The sequence below is a fragment of the Oncorhynchus keta genome, unplaced genomic scaffold, assembly GCF_023373465.1.
Source record: "Oncorhynchus keta strain PuntledgeMale-10-30-2019 unplaced genomic scaffold, Oket_V2 Un_scaffold_3531_pilon_pilon, whole genome shotgun sequence".
Taxonomy (NCBI): domain Eukaryota; kingdom Metazoa; phylum Chordata; class Actinopteri; order Salmoniformes; family Salmonidae; genus Oncorhynchus; species Oncorhynchus keta.
The window spans coordinates 1,752,129-1,772,992 of record NW_026290920.1 but is presented as its reverse complement, the minus strand read 5'-3'; the positions used below and the strand labels follow the sequence as shown (position 1 = coordinate 1,772,992).

The 20,864-nt window shown below is 41.6% G+C and overlaps 1 protein-coding gene and 1 long non-coding RNA gene across 5 annotated transcripts; one reads left to right on the top strand and one right to left on the bottom strand.

Annotated features, from left to right (window-relative positions):
• Window positions 1-46: 46 nt before the first annotated feature.
• On the bottom strand, window positions 47-20,823 carry vps33b (VPS33B late endosome and lysosome associated). 4 transcript variants are annotated; one of them, XM_052515912.1, is made up of 25 exons: window positions 20,343-20,823; window positions 11,453-11,631; window positions 9,094-9,238; window positions 8,683-8,763; window positions 8,492-8,553; window positions 7,837-7,886; window positions 7,132-7,199; window positions 6,991-7,036; window positions 6,810-6,904; window positions 6,481-6,585; window positions 6,050-6,140; window positions 5,751-5,828; window positions 5,460-5,533; window positions 5,271-5,357; window positions 4,921-5,011; window positions 4,294-4,368; window positions 4,117-4,181; window positions 3,693-3,747; window positions 3,560-3,606; window positions 3,038-3,170; window positions 2,375-2,448; window positions 1,237-1,338; window positions 1,059-1,134; window positions 798-920; window positions 47-410 (listed from the first exon to the last, which is right to left on the bottom strand). In XM_052515912.1, the coding sequence occupies exons 2-25, from the start codon at window positions 11,602-11,604 to the stop codon at window positions 331-333; spliced, it is 2,055 nt and encodes a 684-aa protein (XP_052371872.1). In that variant the 5' UTR covers window positions 11,605-11,631; window positions 20,343-20,823; the 3' UTR covers window positions 47-330. The 4 variants fall into 4 exon arrangements, with proteins under 4 accessions (XP_052371872.1, XP_052371871.1, XP_052371873.1 ...); XM_052515911.1 differs by lacking the exon at window positions 20,343-20,823 and adding an exon at window positions 14,937-15,083; XM_052515913.1 differs by lacking the exons at window positions 11,453-11,631; window positions 20,343-20,823 and adding exons at window positions 10,231-10,280; window positions 10,622-10,712.
• On the top strand, window positions 10,275-11,872 carry LOC118375537 (uncharacterized). Its single transcript, XR_004823833.2, has 3 exons — window positions 10,275-10,499; window positions 10,776-11,044; window positions 11,347-11,872. It is a non-coding gene; the product is annotated as an uncharacterized LOC118375537 (long non-coding RNA).
• Window positions 20,824-20,864: the final 41 nt, after the last annotated feature.

Below are 20,864 nucleotides of genomic sequence, written 5' to 3'. Positions count from 1 at the left end.
TCGTAAGATTCATACATATAATTTATTATAAATCACAGACAACAAATAAAACATACGATTTATTTTGTACTGTGGACAGAAAACAACATTCTTTGTACACCTTTTGCAGTTGGTATAGCACTATGATGGAATATATTCCAACGTCAATCAATTTTTTTATGAATCAGATCTATCCTAGACAGTGACTGCTCTGAATAACAGGTGCAAGCATGTAGCTTGTTGTCATATTGTTGATGCAAATTGTCCAAAAAGTCATCTGTATGTGTCCCCATGATGTCTTGGACCACAAGCTGGATGCTTCCATTGGCAATGATAGAAAGACCCCAGGACTCATGCATGGTTGTCCAACATAGACTCCAAAAGTCTGGCACTGTTTGTGATAGCTGTGGTCACCACAATGAATTTAAGACCTAGAAACACCATAGAGAGAACACATTATCCACTTTTATTCAACTTGTATTTATACAGAAAATCCCAATTGAGAGCCAAGGTCTCTTTTTCAATGGTACAAAGTAATTATGTAGAACCCGCTTGACCTATATAAAACATGTATTGTAAACTATGTAGTCACCACAATAAATGTATAACCTAGGAGAAACAGAGGTAGAAATAGGGGCATGAATATATATTTCCTTAGCACACACCCTCTACATTTTCCCTGTCAGCATTGGGATTCGAACCGGCAACCCTCTGGTTACTGGCTCACCTCTCAAGACTTCTGCTGTTCCCTACATTGGCACACTGATACATTTCTAGTACCACCACCTTCCAGAATCCCAATATAAAGCCTTCCTTACCTTTCTCTCTGCCCAGGAAGCGTAGTGCTGAGATCTCTGAGAAGGTGCACCCACCCAGAAACATGACTAGGATGATACGCTGGGAATCGGTCTTCACCCTTGCGTCTGATCCGTTACTACCTGCTGAGAGAGGGGGGGTAGAGAGCGAGAGAAAATAAAGAACTGGAATTCTCTGAGTGTTCCCCTTTCCTCAATGGACTTTCCATTCAAAAGTGCCATTTACATACATTTCAGTGTGAATGTCAAGCCCACTTGTCTTACCTGTGACTGCAAATTCATGTCCGTTGAGCATGCGGGTGACTTCCTCGAGCCCTGTCCAGCCATCACGCTCCAATACCTGCAGACGTAGCACAAGCGGAATACTTTTTATTATATCACTAATTGAAACCACACTTCTGTCTTAGTATCCATGAGTTCATTCATATTGGAGTCCACCTACCTGTTCAATGAGTTTGCAGCTCAATGGAATGTAGGCTCCACTGAAGATATAGGCCATGTCTCGAGGGACACGGAGGTCATACTCTTCATCTGACTTGGGCACCTTGATATAGATATAGTAAGGACATCCGGTTTCATTGCAATACTGTTTGGTTATGGAGTTAATTTAGGGCAGTGTTTCCCAAACTATATATAAAGAAAATCGCTCTTGGTTCTTAGAACCAGGGTTTTGTCAGAAACCTCCGGTAGCCACTAGATACCGTTGTAATAAACAGAGAGGTTTCTGTTTTCTTCCTACAAATGTGGCTCAATCTTTTAAATGGTTCAAGATACAAAATATTATGACCCCATTGCTGTAAGATTAGACTCTCAGGAACACATATGTATCTTCCGTTTCCCTCCACAATGCCCACAAGCCACGCAGGACTCATTAAAACAGACTGGACAAGACCAGGCACTAAATCAAACTAAAGATCAGACAACATTATTGTCTGATGATCTTCTGAACTTATACCTTTCCTGGTGCATTTTAGTCACTTCAAACCATATTTCCTTCAGATTGAAATACTGACAAAAGTACATTCAGACTGATTTATAATAGACTGTCATAGCCTAAATGTAAACATTTGCCGTTGATAACATCAGTTTTTTAACATGGTGGAGTCAACTTTTTATTTATGTCAAAAACGGGTCGCAGCCAAAATCGTTTGGGACCCTGTTTTATGGTGAGTTTCCTGTCCATTTCCCAGCCTAGTCCTGAACTACAAACAACATTTCCTGGCCATTTCCCAGCCTAGTCCTGAACTACAAACAACATTTCCTGGCCATTTCCCAGCCTAGTCCTGAACTACAAACAACATTTCCTGGCCATTTCCCAGCCTAGTCCTGAACTACAAACAACATTTCCTGGCCATTTCCCAGCCTAGTCCTGAACTACAAACAACATTTCCTGGCCATTTCCCAGCCTAGTCCTGAACTAAAAACACAGTTTCATGGAGACTCCAGGATTAGGCTTATTCTGTGTACACGAATCCGCCCTATAATATTTAGTGAAATTTCATGAAGTTAAAGTAACTCAATACATGGGTATGTTTTTAATATGGTAATTGCTTTGTTAATTAAATTAAAAGACTACATACCAGATTGAGCCTCCTGCCCAAGGCACGGAAATTGCTCTTCTTGGCCAGGGAGGAGAAGGCATCAGTCAGCTTTCCTAAAATAGAACATGTTGAAAGGTTCAAGTGCTGATATTTTGCAAAGCATCTGGTCATTGTCAGGACTCTAAAGTACAGTATATCTATGATGTATATTTTGTGGATAGTAGTAGTCTCAAAAATTTAAATCACTGTACCCTCACTTGGTTCAGATCAGTCAGTCTCTCACTATTCTTAATTAGCTTAATTTCCTTATCCCAATTCCTTATTACAATGACTTGACAGGTTAAAGAAAACTATTCAGACACTTCATCAACTAGTGGTGGTCACTCAGGAAAGGAAACGAGGAGAAAAACAAAGTTGTTTTATACAGTAACGGTATTGGGACCCAGCCTGTATTAAATACAGTAACGGTATTGGGACCCAGCCTGTATTAAATACAGTAACGGTATTGGGACCCAGCCTGTATTAAATACAGTAACGGTATTGGGACCCAGCCTGTATTAAATACAGTAACGGTATTGGGACCCAGCCTGTATTAAATACAGTAAAGGTATTGGGACCCAGCCTGTATTAAATACAGTAACGGTATTGGGACCCAGCCTGTATTAAATACAGTAACGGTATTGGGACCAGCCTGTATCTGACCTGCGGTTTTGTCGTTGACCAGTTTGCCCACTCTGCTCTCCATGACAGTGAGGGTCTCTCCAGGCTGCTGCTCCACCAGCAGGCCTAGCTGCTTCAGGTTGGAAAACGTCAGTAGGTGTTCAATGCCATAACTCTGAGAGAGGAAATAGGACACAGAACTATATAACAAGGAAAAGGCTCCAACAAAACAACAATGGAAATACAAAGATACAGAAGGAATCCAGTCTAAATGCACATTACACTGACAATGTTACACAGTGACACACTAGCGGGCAAAATTTGGTCTGGGATGTCATAATTTTGTGGTTGTAAAATGGTTGGTTGTATAGACGTCTTTTTTCCTGACAACGTCAAGATATCTGGGACTGGGAGAGGTCATATTTTTCTGGTCACTACATTTTTTTTCTTCTTCCAACTAGTACACGACATCACAAAAGATGTCAGCCTGATATCATTGCAACCAGTTTTTCCCAACCAGTGCTATATATAATTTAAAACAAAACCTATGATACCAGAACCCACCTGTAGAAACTGGGCTTTTAATGACCGATAATCTTTGGGAAGGAGGCCTGAAAGAAAATATAAACAGCTGATTTAAAAGGACTAAGAATTATATTTTCATGTGTTTGGTTAAAAAAAATCTGTGAAGTCTCACCATTTTCTGTGAGAGACAGCAGACAAAGGAGTCTCATACTTTCCACCATAGAGACCTAAGGTGGATGATAACACAATAAGGTGGACAATAGCTTCCTCCAGGTTTACAGTTTGATGTGGTTGGAGAGAATAATTATAGTTATAAAGAAACAATTATGTGCCAGGATGATTGATGAACACAATCTGTAATATAAATCTTATTGGGCCGATTTAGCACTATGATTACCTGTATGCATGTAGCATTCATAGAAATATAATGAATAGAACGGGTTTGGAGGCTCTACTCCTGGCAATTTGACTGGTAAACTCATGGGTACACTCAGAATGGCTGCCAGTCCACCCATTATGACATCATTGACTTGAATGGAGACACCCTTTCTATTCATTATATTTCTATAGTACCATTATCTTCCAGACAATCTCACCTGTCTATTGATATGCTCCTCTATGTAGGAAATACATTCACGGATTTCAAACCCCTCCAGTAAGGCTGTCGGGTGGAGAAATAAGTATCAGTTATTATGCAATGCAGGAAATGGGATTAATTTGGGGAAAAAGCATATGCCTCAAAGTACAGTGTAGCCTATGTAATGTAATATTACAGTGCTCTGTCTTCAACAGCTCTTGGAAGTCCTGCTTCGTTTTCTTCTTCATCATCGACTCACTGGCACCAATATCTGAAGAGAGACATGTCTTTTTAAAGGGATACTTCGGGATTTCTCACAGTCTGATGAACTCATGGATACCATTTGTATGTCTCTACATCCAGTATGAAGGAAGTTAGAGGTAGTTTCTCGAGCCAATGTTAACTAGTGTTAGCGCAATGACTGAAAGTCTTTGATATCTAATAGCATACGAGCAGTTACCATAGACTTCCATTCATTCATAGGATCCTGTGTGGTGCAGCGGTCTAAGGCTGCATCGCAGTGCTAGAGGCGTCACTACAGACCCGGGTTCGATCCCAGGCTGTATCACAACCGGCCGTGACCAGGAGTCCCATAGGGCGGCACACAATTGGCCCAGCGTCGTCCGGGTTAGGGGAGGGCTTGGCCGGGGTAGCCCGTCATTGTAAATAAGAATTTGTTCTTAACTGACTTGCCAAGTTAAATAAAAACAAAAAATAAATTGCGCTAACACCAGTTAACAACTTCCTTCAAAAAAGCACGCAGACATAGAAATGGTCTCAACCAATTCATTTGACTCTGGGGAAGTAGAGACTCAATACTCACGCAGACTGAGGAGCCGATGCTCCTGTTTTAACCCTTTCAGCTCCTCCGACACAAACGTCTTCATCTGTTTAATGTCCATTCCACTACGCTTCTGTAATGACAGAGACGGAGAGAGATGAATAATCGTCAAACATGAACTTCTACTCTTTGATGTGAAGAAAGCTCTAAGGGGACATTTAAGACAAATATTATGCATCCACGCAGGGCAACACTTCACCAGGGGGGAATTGTTGGAAATTATAAAATGTGCTGTCAATCAGCTTACCATACCTAGCAAATAAAGGTAAACAAATAAATTGGAAGCACAAAGGTCCATATAGATGTAAATATGGTCAGAATGAAACACTCACATCATATGCAGTCTGGAGGTTTCGGGCCTTTTGACTTAGGAAGCCAAACACCTGGGAGAAATGCTCGTTCCTGATCTCGTTAAAAACCTGAGATAGAAGCACGCACAAATTCCAGTGAGACTGTCATCCTTAAACCAGTGATGGGGAAATGATATCAATTCAAAAGTGTTATACTTCTAAAAGGCCAACCTTATCTTGAGAGTTTAGCATCACTTTTATACTCTTGTCAGAGGAGGTGACATCTGGACAAAACTCCACACATCCTATAGGACAAAGAGATGGATTAGAATTCCATACAGACAATGGACATGCAATAAGATCTTAATGGCATTTTATGCATTATAACTGTAATGGTATACAGCAATAAGAGGCTTCAGTGTGTGTGGTCCTTAACTAGGACACAATATATAAAGACCACATTATTTGTGGTATAGCTATTTCAAAGTAGAGACTGTAATCAGAGCAAATATCATTGCTTACCACATTTAATTCTGAAAATATCATCGACAAGTCCTTCATAGACAACCTGGGAACACAGAGGAGTCACAAGGTCCACATCTGCAAAGAGAATGAGAGAAAACATTAGTATGATATCAGCTATTATTATGACAAGTATCACCCTATTGTTATACTTATAGGATAATTCCATTCCAAATCCACATTTTCATACGTTAGTCTGTGAGAATGAATAACAACATTATCCAATTTATCAAAAAATGAGAGCAACAAATAAGACAAACGTCACAACTGCCGTGATTCACAGTTCAAGAAAGATCTACCTCTGTCAATGAGAAACACATTTCCGATCTCCGCTTGACGCGCTCTCTGTTCCCCCTCCTCCACCTGCTCCCTCCATGATTCATACGCCATCTGAACCGGGCAAGAGACCAGACATACTGTTAACACATACTCTATGAATCTCATCTAAATCATGGTGTTTGAAAATCTAAATCATCTGTACCGGTGCTGATTTCTGACTGTGTCTGCATTCAACAACATACAGCTCTACCTTGATGAACAAGACAAAGACTGGTTGGCTGAAACATAAACAGACTGGCACCCATAGTAAATCATTCATTCAGTACCATCTAGAATCATAATCCCAGATGTATTTTAGCTTTGTTTTAATTCAGTATACAAGTCAGCTAAAGGCTGAATTGCGGTATACAAAAGTACATTAAAGAGTGTTGATGTACTAAGCTGATCTTACCTTGGAGCATCGTCCGATCCCATACACCTTAGAGAAGGGGCCGTAGACAGAGTGTAGGAGATGCAGGGCACTACCCGCTATTCTCACCCAGCGCTGGTCTCCCTCCTGTGGACACACAGGTCATGCTTGTTAGCAAAATAATTAGCACTATGAATATAACCACGCTAGTCCCAGTACTAGGTTGTTAGTTATATGCCAAAATGTGTTACTAATTTGTTATTACACTGTACCTGCTTATGTAACTACATGTAAATACATCATTTTTGCATCATAAAGTGGGACTGATATTCCTAAATACAGCTCCCATCAGCACTACTGTCTATCATTACCAAGAAGTAGTCTCTGAAGAATTCGGGAAGCTCCAAGCTAATGATGTCATCGTCCAGGGGCAGGAGGTAGAATGACCACTCGTCAGTAGTCACATCTTCACAAGGGAGTGAAAAAGTGTCTGTTAACATTCAAACATCTGGAATATCAAAATATGAATATGAAATATCAAAAGACACCTACCACCAAAGATTCCCTGCTCCTCCAAAAGGTTCTCGCATGCATAAAACTGTAAGAGACACGGAAAGCGAGAGAAGAATGAGCAAAGAAAACAAATATAATTGTTTTATTGCAGAGAGTATATAATAACTACATAATAATCACCTTCTGAGGGCTAAATATGATCTTATATCTTCTGAATCTCCCAAATGCTTTGTCTGCATTGACCACATCTGGAAAAAGAAACCAATTTGTCAGTGGATATAAGAAACAGCCACGAACCGTCCTGTATAACTGCCCGTACGAAGCACCTGGGAAACGGCACTCTACTCACTGCTGTCAGACTGTATAATAACTCTACCTCTTTAATGGTTTCCCCCCTCAATTTGTTTTGGTTTTACAATCACATTTTAATATTTCAATTGCCATTCTAAAAAATGTCCTGTAATGTTTCAAGTGTTCTGTATTCTATTTATGTAATGTATTATGTGTTATGTATTTAAATGAGTGTTTTGCAATTATTAGTCATGTAAATTTTGCATTTCTTCAGTTGATCTGTGAGCAAGAATAAATCAAACTCATAACAGAGTGATTTCCCTCATTGTCTTCCCGATCAAGGACATGAAATCAAGAAGCCTTTGTTTGCACAGTAACACAACGTACTCCAGAAGCACTGTCAATAATACCACTGATCCAGAAAAGACAAGGCATTTCAAAGTCTGGGACGACAGTAATACAGTCATTCATTTCTCAGGGAATAGCGTTGCTAACTTAATCTTTCACTGCATTGGCATCCCAAGAATTACACTTTAATGAAATACAATATGAATCAGCTGATTTTCAATATCAGGGTGCCACCATTCTACTTACCACATATCCACTTGACAGTTTTTATTCTTGGACGGATCAGGAAGCATAGTCTGTCAAGGAAGGCACATTATTATGTCCGTGTTACAACATTGTTATGTCCGTGTTACAACATTGTTATGTCCGTGTTACAACATTGTTATGTCCGTGTTACAACATTGTTATGTCCGTGTTACAACATTGTTATGTCCGTGTTACAACATTGTTATGTCCGTGTTACAACATTGTTATGTCCGTGTTACAACATTGTTATGTCCGTGTTACAACATTGTTATGGCCGTGTTACAACATTGTTATGGCCGTGTTACAACATTGTTATGGCCGTGTTACAACATTGTTATGGCCGTGTTACAACATTGTTATGGCCGTGTTACAACATTGTTATGGCCGTGTTACAACATTGTTATGGCCGTGTTACAACATTGTTATGGCCGTGTTACAACATTGTTATGGCCGTGTTACAACATTGTTATGGCCGTGTTACAACATTGTTATGGCCGTGTTACAACATTGTTATGGCTGTGTTACAACATTGTTATGGCGGTGTTACAACATTGTTATGGCGGTGTTACAACATTGTTATGGCGCTGATACTTGTTCCTCCAAGACAATAAAAGAGAAGCGGATCTATGGAACTACAATCGGATTTGCTACTTACTGATCTGAGGTGCTGACAATGGGTTTGTGTTCCACTTTGTAAAGCTTGTCCACATCATGTTGCTACAAGGAGAAGGGTGACAAAGATTGTATAGGACTGAACCTCATTGTAACCTGGTAAACTGATATATGTAAGGACAGGCAATCAATATGGTATACAGCAATATTCAGAAACATAACAATGACATGTACCTTTAGTGTTGTAACATTAGCAATGCGGTCCAGGGGGCTCATCAAATCTGCCTCAATGAACAGGTCCTTCCTCCCAGGTAGCTTTAAACCAGGGGAGTAAAAATGCAGTATGATGATGATGAGGATGATGAATATACCTAATCAATCCCCAGAAGAGGAATTTAGAATTGCTACCAGCAGTAGAGACTAATATACATTACAGAAACATAGAGGGACAGTTTCCCAGACACAGATTAAGCCTATAGAATCTCAATTGAAACAGATTTTTAGTCCAGGACCAGGACTGTCTGGGAAACTGACCCAGGCTTTACAACTTTAATAGGATCCATGACTTGTGTGAGTACTTGTGGATACTGAGACACAAGACAATTGATAACCTGAGTGGGGGGAAGATGAGTGGAGTAGTCCTACCTGTTCTAGTAGGTAAATGAGCTGGTCCCTGGCCAGCCTCTTGAGCAGAGAGAAGTCAGGGAGCTCAGGGGCATCTCTCCTGACACTGTGAGCCATGGGGCCTGAGGTGGAACAGAGTGACACACCTGCCCAACCATTCACCTCCCTGGAAAATACAATCCAGCTGTGATGGGCTACCCACTGGGCACACTCTAATTGAATTAATACTGTTTCCACGTCATTTCAATTAAATTAAGTTGAACCAACGTGGAATAGACATTGAATTGACTTCTTTGCCGAGTGGGTAGCTTCACAATGACAACGAGCTAGCTAACGTTAGCCACCTAGCTAGAATTCACTAGTAATATATTGTACGTTTTGCAAATTCCTAAAATATAATTTGTCAAATATCATTCGAAATGGGTGATGGACATCCACAAATTAATGCATACCATAAGAAATATAACATATCATACTAAATGGAATGTCTCGGATTTAAATACAAAATAATAAGAAATTATCTGAGACCAGGTGCCCCTACACACACACACACACACACACACACACACACACAGCAGTGGGCTCTGTCTATTGTGCTAACAGTGCAGCAGAGATACAGATTTTGTGCCAACCTGTCACTCAATCGTTTAAAAATATATATATTTTTATATAGAGACATTACAACAAAAACTGAATGGGCACAAGTTTCAAATGAGGGGGCTAATCCTTTTGGCTAATCGTGGAACCGAGCCAGCTACAGTATAGTGTATATTTTTTTATTTGAAAAAATTATTTCTCACTGAAATGAAATATACGTTTCGAAAACCGGGTTGAACGCGATTATTATTTACTTTTCTAAACGTTAAAACAGAGCGTCGCATTTTTGTTTACATTGAGACAAATGCGGGTGTAACAGCTGAAACCCTGAAAAGCAACATACAGAGAAGAGTTTTCGAGAGCTAACGTTAGCATACTGTAGTTATCAGCTGATTTAGTAGTCACACCATGATTAACTGTATATGGCAATAAGGACGACGTCAGTCATTAAAGCCAAATGTATATACCGTCACTGTATAGGTTATTGGACGATTTAGACGATTTAAAAATGTAAACTAAACCTAAAATGCTCTATCAATTTTAGCTAGCTATGTACATTACCTTGGTTTGTTTCCGGATGTGCGGATGGGATGCTGCGAATCTTTGTTTCACTACGAACAAGTAAATAGAGGGCACCGTATCTCAAGACATGACTGGAGAGAAAAACTGTTTGGAGAACTGTACCTAGTCAATGCACTTTGCTGTTTACAGTATGCAACTTGCTACTAGGAGTTCAGATTTGGTTATATTGTTGCAGACGGTGACATTTTCTGCTGAAAACCACCAAGATCAACGGACTAAAGACCCCAAAGAAACCAACTATCCAATAGGTACCGTAGCCTCTCCCTATTACCTATCAATGATGTAGCTATATAAAAAATCATTGGTACTAATGTGGTGGAAAAGTGGATTTTTTAAAGCAAATACCAAGTTGGCAGCATCCAGCACTCACCATGTTTCTTTCCTTTATCCTGAAGATCCTCTTTTGACCATTTAGATGCACCAGGTCCCTAGCAGAGCAAACCTTCCTCATCTTAATTCCATCATAATCACCCGTCTCCATCATAACCATGTTCTCTTCTTTGTTGTCAATGATATGTTTACAGGTGTGGACCAAAGACTCAAAAGAAAGGAAAACAAACACAAAACACAAAGGAGAGGACGAAAGAGGTGTCCGGTGGCCGGCTGTCAATGTAACAGGGTTATATTGGTGATTCCCCTTGCCACTTTATTGTTAAGCCAATGGGTTTTTGGTTTGAGTTTGTCTTGCCTTCACCTACTCAACATGGCATCTTATTGGCTGGTTTGCGTAGCTTGCTTACGAGGGGGGATGTTCCAGTTAGAATCGTCCCAGTGAACAAGCACCAAACCAGCGGTAAGTTGTTGGTTGCCAAGCACTGTACATCAAAAGTGATTTTTATACTCTCAAGTGATGATTTAAATGTACAATTTATATAAAATTGTTTGTAAATGTTATTCGAACATCACACATAAGATGCAGCGGTTTTTGGAGAATATGTGTTGTGCATTTTGTTGTAAAGAATTCCCGCCAGTACTAGCTAGCAACTTACTGTGTCTGGTGGGGGGGGGTTCATATATTTTGTACAGTGCGTGAGTGCAGAGTTGGATGGTGAGACGTGCATTGCATGACGTGCAATTTTGTGTCGTTCCTATCAGAATAAATCTACATGACTGGTGCTACATGTTGGAGTTCCGTGTCGATGACTGATTGTACACAACGCAAGAAGAGTACTGTTACATCAAGTCACCGTCATTCACCTACCTCGTCACCTGCGGCAGGTCCATGAGTGGGGCAGAGCGGAGGCCCAGTCTGCAGTCAACATATTCGGTCTCGGAGCACCAAGCAGACATGGTGGCAGCAGCAAGGCTAAAAACAACCATCACTCCAGGCCTTGCCCCATGACAGGCTGTCATGAAGTGGTCAAAAGACTGCCAGCCCACCTGAGAAAGCAACACAAGCTTGAAAAGAACTCTCCTCTATACAGAGAGCTTCTTACAGCATCACAGAAGAGAAGGTCAAATGTCAATGAATGAATTTTATGATGTATACTGTGAATAATTATTCTAGCTGATGTATTGAAGTTGAATGAGAAATATGTAATTGAATTGGGACATGATTGAACAAGACAATATTTGGGAAAGGAATAAAGAATGCGCTTGAACTGCCACACAGCTCGACTAACTTCGATGTCTGTTTTCCTTTATCTACAGCAGGCTGACTCAGACACCCTTTCTGAGGCTTGTAACAGATACAGCATAGACAGACCAGCATCAATTCATATCCAAAGTGGTCACACTCATTTACACACAGACCTTTTTTGTAGGATGTAAACCTTATGTATGTCCAGTGGTGTAAAGTACTTTAGTAAAAGTACTACTTTAAGTAGTTTTTTGGGTATCTGTACTTAAACTTTATTATTTATATTTTTGAAAACTTTTACTCCACTACATTTCCCTGACACCCAAAAGTACTCGTTACATTTTGAATGCTTAGCAGGACAGGAAAATTGTCTAATTCACACACTAATCAAGAGAACCTCCTTGGTCATCCCTACTGCCTCTGATCTGGCAGACTCACTAAACACAAATGCTTAGTTTGTAAATTATGTCTGACTGTTGAAGTGTGCCCCTGGCTTTCCGTATAAAACATATTTAAAAAAAACATTGTGCCGTCTCAGTTGATTATTATAAGGAATTTTAAATGATTTATACTTTTAATTTTGATTCCTAAGTATATTCAAAACCAAATACTTTTAGACTTTTATTCAAGTAGTATTTTACTGGGTGACTTTTACTTGCGTCATTATCTTTTAAGGTATCTTTACTTTTACTCAAGTTTGACAATTGGGTACTGTTAAACCACTGCGGACATGTCTGTTCCTAGAAAACCATAGAACGCGAATGGCAATGTCAAAATTGATGAGCAAGAAATTAGCTAAACTCAGCAAAAAAAGAAACGTCCTTTCACTGTCAACTGCGTTTATTTTCAGCAAACTTAACATGTGTATATATTTGTATGAACATAACAAGATTCAACAACTGAGACATAAACTGAACAAGTTCCACAGACATGTGACTAACAGAAATTGAGTAATGTGTCCCTGAACAAATGGGGGGGGGGGTCAAAAGTAACAGTCAGTATCTGGTGTGGCCACCAGCTGCATTAAGTACTGCAGTGCATCTCTTCCTCATGGACTGCACCAGATTTGCCAGTCCTTGCTGTGAGATGTTACCCCACTCTTCCACCAAGGCACCTGCAAGTTCCCAGACATTTCTGGGGGAATGGCCCTAGCCCTCACCCTCCGATCCAACAGGTCCCAGACGTGCTCATTGGGATTGAGATCTGGGCTCTTCGCTGGCCATTACAGAACACTGACATTCCTGTCTTGCAGGAAACCACGCACAGAATGAGCAGTGTGGCTGGTGGCATTGTCATGCTGGAGGGTTATGTCAGGATGAGTTTGCAGGAAGGGTACCACATGAGGGAGGAGAATATCTTCTCTGTAACGCACAGGGAGGATATTCTATTCACCCGTGGTGAGACAAAACAGTGACTTATCAGTGAAGAGGACTTTTAGCCAGTCCTGTCTGGTCCAGTGATGGTGGATTTATGCCCATAGGCGACGTTGTTGCCGGTGATGTCTGGTGAGGACCTGTCTTACAACAGGCCTATTAGCCCTCAGTCCAGCCTCTCTCAGCCTATTGTGGACAGTCTGGGCACTGATGGAGGGATTGTGCGTTCCTGGTGTAACTCGGGCAGTTGTTGATGCCATCCTGTACCTGTCCCGCAGGTGTGATGTTCAGATGCACCGATCATGTGCAGTTGTTATTACACGTGGTCTGCCACTGCGAGGACGAGCAGCTGTTCCTCCTGTCTCCCTGTAGCGCTGTCTTAAGCGTCTCACAGTACAGACTTTGCAATTTATTGCCCTGGCCACATCTGTAGTCCTCATGCCTCCTTGCAGCATGCCTAAGGCACGTTCACACAGATGAGCAGGGACCCTGGGCATCTTTATTTTGGTGTTTTTCAGAGTCGTTAGAAAGGCCTCTTTAGTGTCTCTTTAAGTTCTCATAACTGTGACTTTAATTGCCTACCATCTGTAAGCTGTTAGTGTCTTATTAACGACCGTTCCACAGGTTCATTCATTGTTTATGGTTCATTGAACAAGCAATGGAAACAGTGTTTAAACCCTTTACAATGAAGATCTGTGAAGTTATTTGGATTTTTACTAATTCTCTTTGAAAGACAGGGTCCTGAAAAAGGAATGTTTCTTTTTTTGCTGAGTTTATTTATATTTTTAACCTGAAATGAAGGTTTCTTGGATAAGCCCAAATAAATATTTGCATGCAAGCTTTGGTTACTGTCCTTCTCCATCTGACATTTTCCATCATTTTGGGTAGAGTTTACTTAGAAGATACACAAGTGATTTGACTGCAGTCTTCCTGTTTAGGTAAGAGTAGTGTGTAGTTGGTATTGTGTGTGTGCACATGTTGAGTTAGGAGAGTCTCTGTCAGAGACAGGGCAGCCCTTTTTATCTAAGAGTGTAACGAAAGAAATGTATTATTTATCTTATTGCTTCACCGACATAGTTCATCACAAACAGATTCTATACAAGTCACTTATATTAACATAGTCAGGGCATTCTATTTCAGTTTTGTTATTGTAGGAAGACATTAAACGTGTATATCAATCTAAAGTTTTGTCCTATTTTGACAATCGTACATGCAGGTAGAACTTGCAAAACATTTATGATGACATCATATGCTATTTTACACGTATGTTACTATATTCCACACTGACATTTGACGTTACAAATGTGTTAGGGCATATGGTCAAGAAGATGAACTCTCTCTCTACTGATTCTCAGTTGGAGGGATTTACATGTCAGCTTTGGTTAAAGTTTATTCTGGTTCTTTGGACCGTGAGATTTTCCGAAGCTCCTGGGTAGTTTGCTTAGAAAATGCAGGAGTTATTTGACTGAGGTGTTCGTTTTTAGGTAGTGTGTGAACAGGGCCCTTACTATATTGTCTTTCCCTGAATCCTCACATCCCTTTTCTTCTCCTTCTGCTCAAAACCATTGGAGGAGAAGATCTAAGGTTGTCCTCAGGGGGTTTTGAGAAGGATACGAGGTAAGAGAATGTGAGGAATCAAGGACAGACAATTAAGAAAGAGCCCAGTAGAAAAAATATAAGCAGTCTAATTGGTAACCTGAGAGTACAGGTGATATAAGGACCATGCCCCCTACCTGACATGATGACTCCTTGCTGTCCCCAGTCCACCTGACCGTGCTGCTGCTCCAGTTTCAACTGTTCTGCCTTATTATTATTCGACCATGCTGGTCATTTATGAACATTTGAACATCTTGGCCATGTTCTGTTATAATCTCCACCCGGCACAGCCAGAAGAGGACTGGCCACCCCACATAGCCTGGTTCCTCTCTAGGTTTCTTCCTAGGTTTTGGCCTTTCTAGGGAGTTTTTCCTAGCCACCGTACTTCTACACCTGCATTGCTTGCTGTTTGGGGTTTTAGGCTGGGTTTCTGTACAGCACTTTGAGATATCAGCTGATGTACGAAGGGCTATATAAATACATTTGATTTGATTTGATGTAACAAGGCACTCTGATGGTGTGGTGGGGCCTTTTCTCATTTGGACAAAAGTCAGTCCTGCACCCTCTCTCCTCCGTCCTTTCTCCTCCGTGACCCTGAGATGAAGAGATGGGAGGAGGCTCTGGAGGACTGCAGGGATCACTACACAGACCTCCCCAGCCTGCTCTCTAAGACTGAACATCTCCAGGCTCAGAGCAAGATGGAGGATGCCCAGACCGACCATGTGTGGACGTGTCTGATCTTCCTGGCCAGACAATGGCTGTTGGTGAACAGGGACCACCTGGAGTACCAGGCCTGGTCCGGCGGGGAGCTGCCCCACTGCCCCGCATAATATCTCCATGGTGGGACCCTGACCAGAGATGAAGAGCACTGGGGAACCAGGAACTGTGAGGAGAGGAGGAACTTCCTCTGCTCCAGAGCGTGAGCCCCAGAGGTGAGAGATATTACTGTAGTAGATATGATCATCTATGTATGCTCTCTACTTATTACTAGTTAACGCTGTCATGACGTTGCCTTCTTTGGGTACAGCGAGCACCATCCCCCTCTCTGTCTCCTACAACTAGGCTGCTGTGGTCAGAGAGGTCATAAATTCCTGGAGGAGATGATCTCCTCATGGCCACAGTATAGAAACAGAGTAGAGTTTTCATAGAAGAGAACAAAGGAATTTCTTCCACCTCACAGAACTTGAGGTCCGAACAACATTTATGTTCCGGAGAAGGTATAAAAGATCGGTGAAGAATCCAGCTACGAACTGGTCCGTTTGGTGCAATTTTGTGGGGCTCATGGGAGACAATCCAGCCACATTACCATAACGTTGTTTATATAATAGCCTCAGATATGAGGTTTACATCTAATTGTTGTATAAGATGAACGAGTGAAGATGATACTGTTTGTAAAATTGTGTGATGTGATTTTGGACTGTTTAATGAAGGAAACTCCAATTCCCTTTTGAGTTTAACTAAATCAGAGGACCGCCCATGAGCCCAGTTCGGACCTGGCGTCATGAGACAGCCTTTTCTGCAACTCCCGAATAAAAAACCCACTTTGAGAATTTCTCAACAGACCATGTGTAACAGTTTTCTAGGTGTGGTGAAGGAGAGTCGGACCAAACTGCAGCGTGTAGATTGCGATCCATGTTTAATGAACAAAAAACGTAACACGAATCTAAAACACAAACACTACAAAACAAAGAACGTAACGAAAACCGAAACAGCCTATACTAGTGAAAACTAACACAGACAGGAACAAGGACACTAAGGACAATCACCCACGACAAACTCAAAGAATATGGCTGCCTAAATATGGTTCCCAATCAGAGACAACGATAAACACCTGCCTCTGATTGAGAACCACTCCAGACAGCCATAGACTTTGCTAGATCACCCCACTAGCTACAATCCCAATACATACACACCAAAACCCCAAGACCAAACACACCACAATACAAAAACCCCATGACACACCCTGGCCTGACCCAATACATGAAGATAAACACAAAATACTTCGACCAGGGCGAGACACCATGTTTCTCTCAATTACGAGAGGACAAAGGTTGCAGACCAGCTTACCTCGATAACGAGAGGGCCAAGGTTGAGACCAGACTGCTGAATCTTTTAACCATCCCACGTGGTTAAACTCTTAGACTATCGATACCCACAGAATAAGAACAAGTCTTTAATATTAATTACTAGTCTGCAGCTAGGAATTCGGTATCATTGAAGGGCAAGACCGACAACCGCCGAAACATCTATTCTATAACAACATCGCTGAATGTTACTCTGAAGTATTCATTCTGACCACGGCAGAGAGAGAGAGACGGACAATTCTACAAAAGAAACAAACTTTTCAACAGCGATCAAGATGACACACTGAGCGAAAATATATACAGTGGGGAGAACAAGTATTTGATACACTGCCGATTTTGCAGGTTTTCCTACTTACAAAGCATGTAGAGGTCTGTCATTTTTTATCATAGGTACACTTCAACTGTGAAGAAAAACACATTGTATGATTTTTAAGTAATTAATTTGCATTTTATTGCATGACATAAGTATTTGATACATCAGAAAAGCAGAACTTAATACAGAAACCTTTGTTTGCAATTACAGAGATCATACATTTCCTGTAGTTCTTGACCAGGTTTGACACACTGCAGCAGGGATTTTGTCCCACTCCTCCATACAGACCTTCTCCAGATCCTTCAGGTTTCGGGACTGTCGCTGGGCAATACGGACTTTCAGCTCCCTCCAAAGATTTTCTATTGGGTTCAGGTCTGGAGACTGGCTAGGCCACTCCAGGACCTTGAGATGCCTCTTACGGAGCCACTCCATAGTTGCCCTGGCTGTGTGTTTCGGGTCGTTGTCATGCTGGAAGACCCAGCCACGACCCATCTTCAATGCTCTTACTGAGGGAAGGAGGTTGTTGGCCAAGATCTCACGATACATGGCCCCATCCATCCATCCTCCCCTCAATATGGTGCAGTCGTCCTGTCCCCTTTGCAGAAAAGCACCCCCAAAGAATGATGTTTCCACCTCATGCTTCACGGTTGGGATGGTGTTCTTCTTCCTCCAAACACGGCGAGTGGAGTTCAGACCAAAAAGCTTTGTTTTTGTCTCATCAGACCACATGACCTGCTCCCATTCCTCCTCTGGATCATCCAGATGGTCATTGGCAAACTTCAGACGGGCCTGGACATGCGCTGGCTTGAGCAGGGGGACCTTGCGTGCGCTGCAGGATTTTAATCCACGATGGCGTAGTGTGTTACTAATGGTTTTCTTTGAGACTGTGATCCCAGCTCTCTTCAGGTCATTGACCAGGTCCTGCCATGTAGTTCTGGGCTGATCCCTCACCTTCCTCATGATCATTGATGCCCCACGAGGTGAGATCTTGCATGGAGCCCCAGACCGAGGGTGATTGACCTTCATCTTGAATTTCTTCCATTTTCTAATAATTTTGCCAACAGTTGTTGCCTGCTCACCAAGCTGCTTGCCTATTGTCCTGTAGCCCATCCCAGCCTTGTACAGGTCTACAATTTTATCCCTGATGTCCTTACACAGCTCTCTGGTCTTGGCCATTGTGGAGAGGTTGGAGTCTGTTTGATTCAGTGTGTGGACAGGTGTCTTTTATACAGGTAACGAGTTCAAACAGGTGCAGTTAATACAGGTATATCAAAGGGGGTGAATATATATGCATCCACCACTTTTCCGTTTTACATTTTTTAGAATTGTTTTAAACAAGTTATTTTTTAAATTTCACTTCACCAATTTGGACTATTTTGTGTATGTCCGTTACATGAAATCCAAATAAAAATCTATTTAAATTACAGGTTGTAATCCAACAAAATAGGAAAAACACCAAGGGGGATGAATACTTTTGCAAGGCCCTGTACGTACGGTCACTGTGGTGACGACGTCGTCGTCGATACACTTATTGATGAAGCAGATGACTGAAGTGGTATACTCCTCAATGCCATTGGATGAATCCCAGAACATATTCCAGTCTGTGCTAGTGTTGGAGTGTTTTGCTGGTGCAGTGCTGGACTTTTGATAGAGAGGATATAGGTAACAGAAGGCAGGTGTAAAGTAATTTATAATATTAGAACAACATTACTGATTCAAATGTTTGACTAACTCCTATTACTACGAGTATTACTGCTACAAACTGCCATTGATGCCCATGAATTTTATGGTTTATTTTTTATATATTTTTTTCACAGCATGAGTGAAGGATGCTTTGTTGCGAAATAGGAAGCCGATTCTAGATTTAATTTTGGATTGGAGATGTTTAATGTGAGTCTGGAAGGAGAGTTTACAGCCTAACCAGACACCTAGGTATTTGTAGTTGTCCACATATTCTAAGTCAGAACCGTCCAGAGTAGTGATGCTGGACGGGCGGGCAGGTGCAAGTGTAGCCGATGTGAAATGGCTAGCTAGTTAGCGGTGGTGCGCGCTAGTGGCGTTTCAATCGGTGACGTCACTTGCTCTGAGACCTTGAAGTAGTGGTTCCCCTTGCTCTGCAAGGACCGCGGCTTTTGTGGAGCGATGGGTAACGATGCTTCGAGGGTTACTGTTGACGTGTGCATAGCGTCCCTGGTTCGCGCCCAGGTCGGGGCGAGGGGACGGGCGTAAAGTCTATACTGTTACACAGGCAGCAATTGGTTGAAGAGCATGCATTTAGTTTTACTTGCATTTAAGAGCAGTTGGAGGCCACGGAAGGAGAGTTGTGTGGCATTAAAGCTCATTTGGAGGTTAGTTAACACAGGGTCCAAAGAAGGGCCAGAGGTATACAGAATGGTGTCGTCTGAGTAGAGGTGGATCAAATAATCACCAGCAGCAAGAGCGACATCATTGATGTATACAGAGAAGAGAGTCGGCTCGAGAATTGAACCCTATGACACCCCATAGAAACTGCCAGAGGTCCGGACAACAGGCCCACCGGTTTGACATACTGAACTCTATCAGAGAAGTAGTTGGTGAACCAGGTGAGGCAATCATTTGAGAAACCAAGGCTGTTGAGCCTGCTAATGAGAATGTTGTGATTGACAGAGTCGGCTGCACAGTAATGTCTCTTATCGATGGCGGTTATGATATCGTTTAGGACCTTGAGCGTGGCTGAGGTGCACCCATGACCAGCTCAGAAACCAGATTGCATAGCGGAGAAGGTACAGTGGGATTCGAAATGGTCGGTAATCTGTTAGTTACCTTGGCGTTCGAAGACCTTAGAAAGGCAGGGTAGGTAAAGGAAGTATTTGGTTATCTTTTCAAATGTAGCCAGAAAGGTCAAACAAAATACTACTAAATACAATTTAGATGTCCTCCTTACATAGGAAAACACACATTAAAAAAGATGTCTAAAATGCATGTTTTGATGCCAAAACACTGATCAAGTTGATCCTTGTTTTTGGCAAACTATTACATTTTTGCAACTTCTTTCTGACAATAATCACCCCCCCCACAATATTTTTAGAATCATAACCCTATTACAACATTTTGGCATAGATTTTTCCTGATTTGGATCAATGATTGGGTCTCAAATGATGACTTACCAAATCACTTTACGCAGCAGATAAAGTTCCTTCTCTCCTGACAGTCCCTTGTTCACCTCTCTGATTAGGGTCACACAGCGGAGGTGGTGGGCGGGGCAGCTTTCCCCCGTTCGAGGCCTGGTATGTACTACTGGGGGTAGCATACCCGTTCATCCACATGTCCACAAGTCTCTGCTTCCTAGACAAATCCAGCCCCTGATCATGACATTCAAACAAACCCCTGCTCATAATGGGGACTTCATGCAAAAACGTTCTTGTCTCTAATGAACACATGGACATTAGGACTAAGTATTGATTTACGCTCTATTATGAATCAAATCAAATCTATTTATAAAGCTCTTCTTACATCAGCTGATATCTCAAAGTGCTATACAGAAACACAGCCTAAAACCACAAACAGCAAGCAATGCAGGTGTAGAGGCACGGTGGCTTGGAAAAACTCCCTAGAAAGGAATACTGCTAAAATATATATATAAAGGTAAGGCTCATTCGTATTTATATTGTTTCGCGAGGATGCACACA

Coding starts and splice junctions, on each gene's coding strand:
- vps33b (XM_052515912.1), bottom strand. CDS start 11,604: ATGACAGCCTGTCATGGGGCAAGGCCTGGAGTGATGGTTGTTTTTAGC. Junction 8,764..9,093: donor TCATTTACCTACTAGAACAG/GTAGGACTACTC, acceptor CCTGGTTTAAAG/CTACCTGGGAGGAAGGACCT. Junction 3,748..4,116: donor AGGAGCATATCAATAGACAG/GTGAGATTGTCT, acceptor CATCCACCTTAG/GTCTCTATGGTGGAAAGTAT.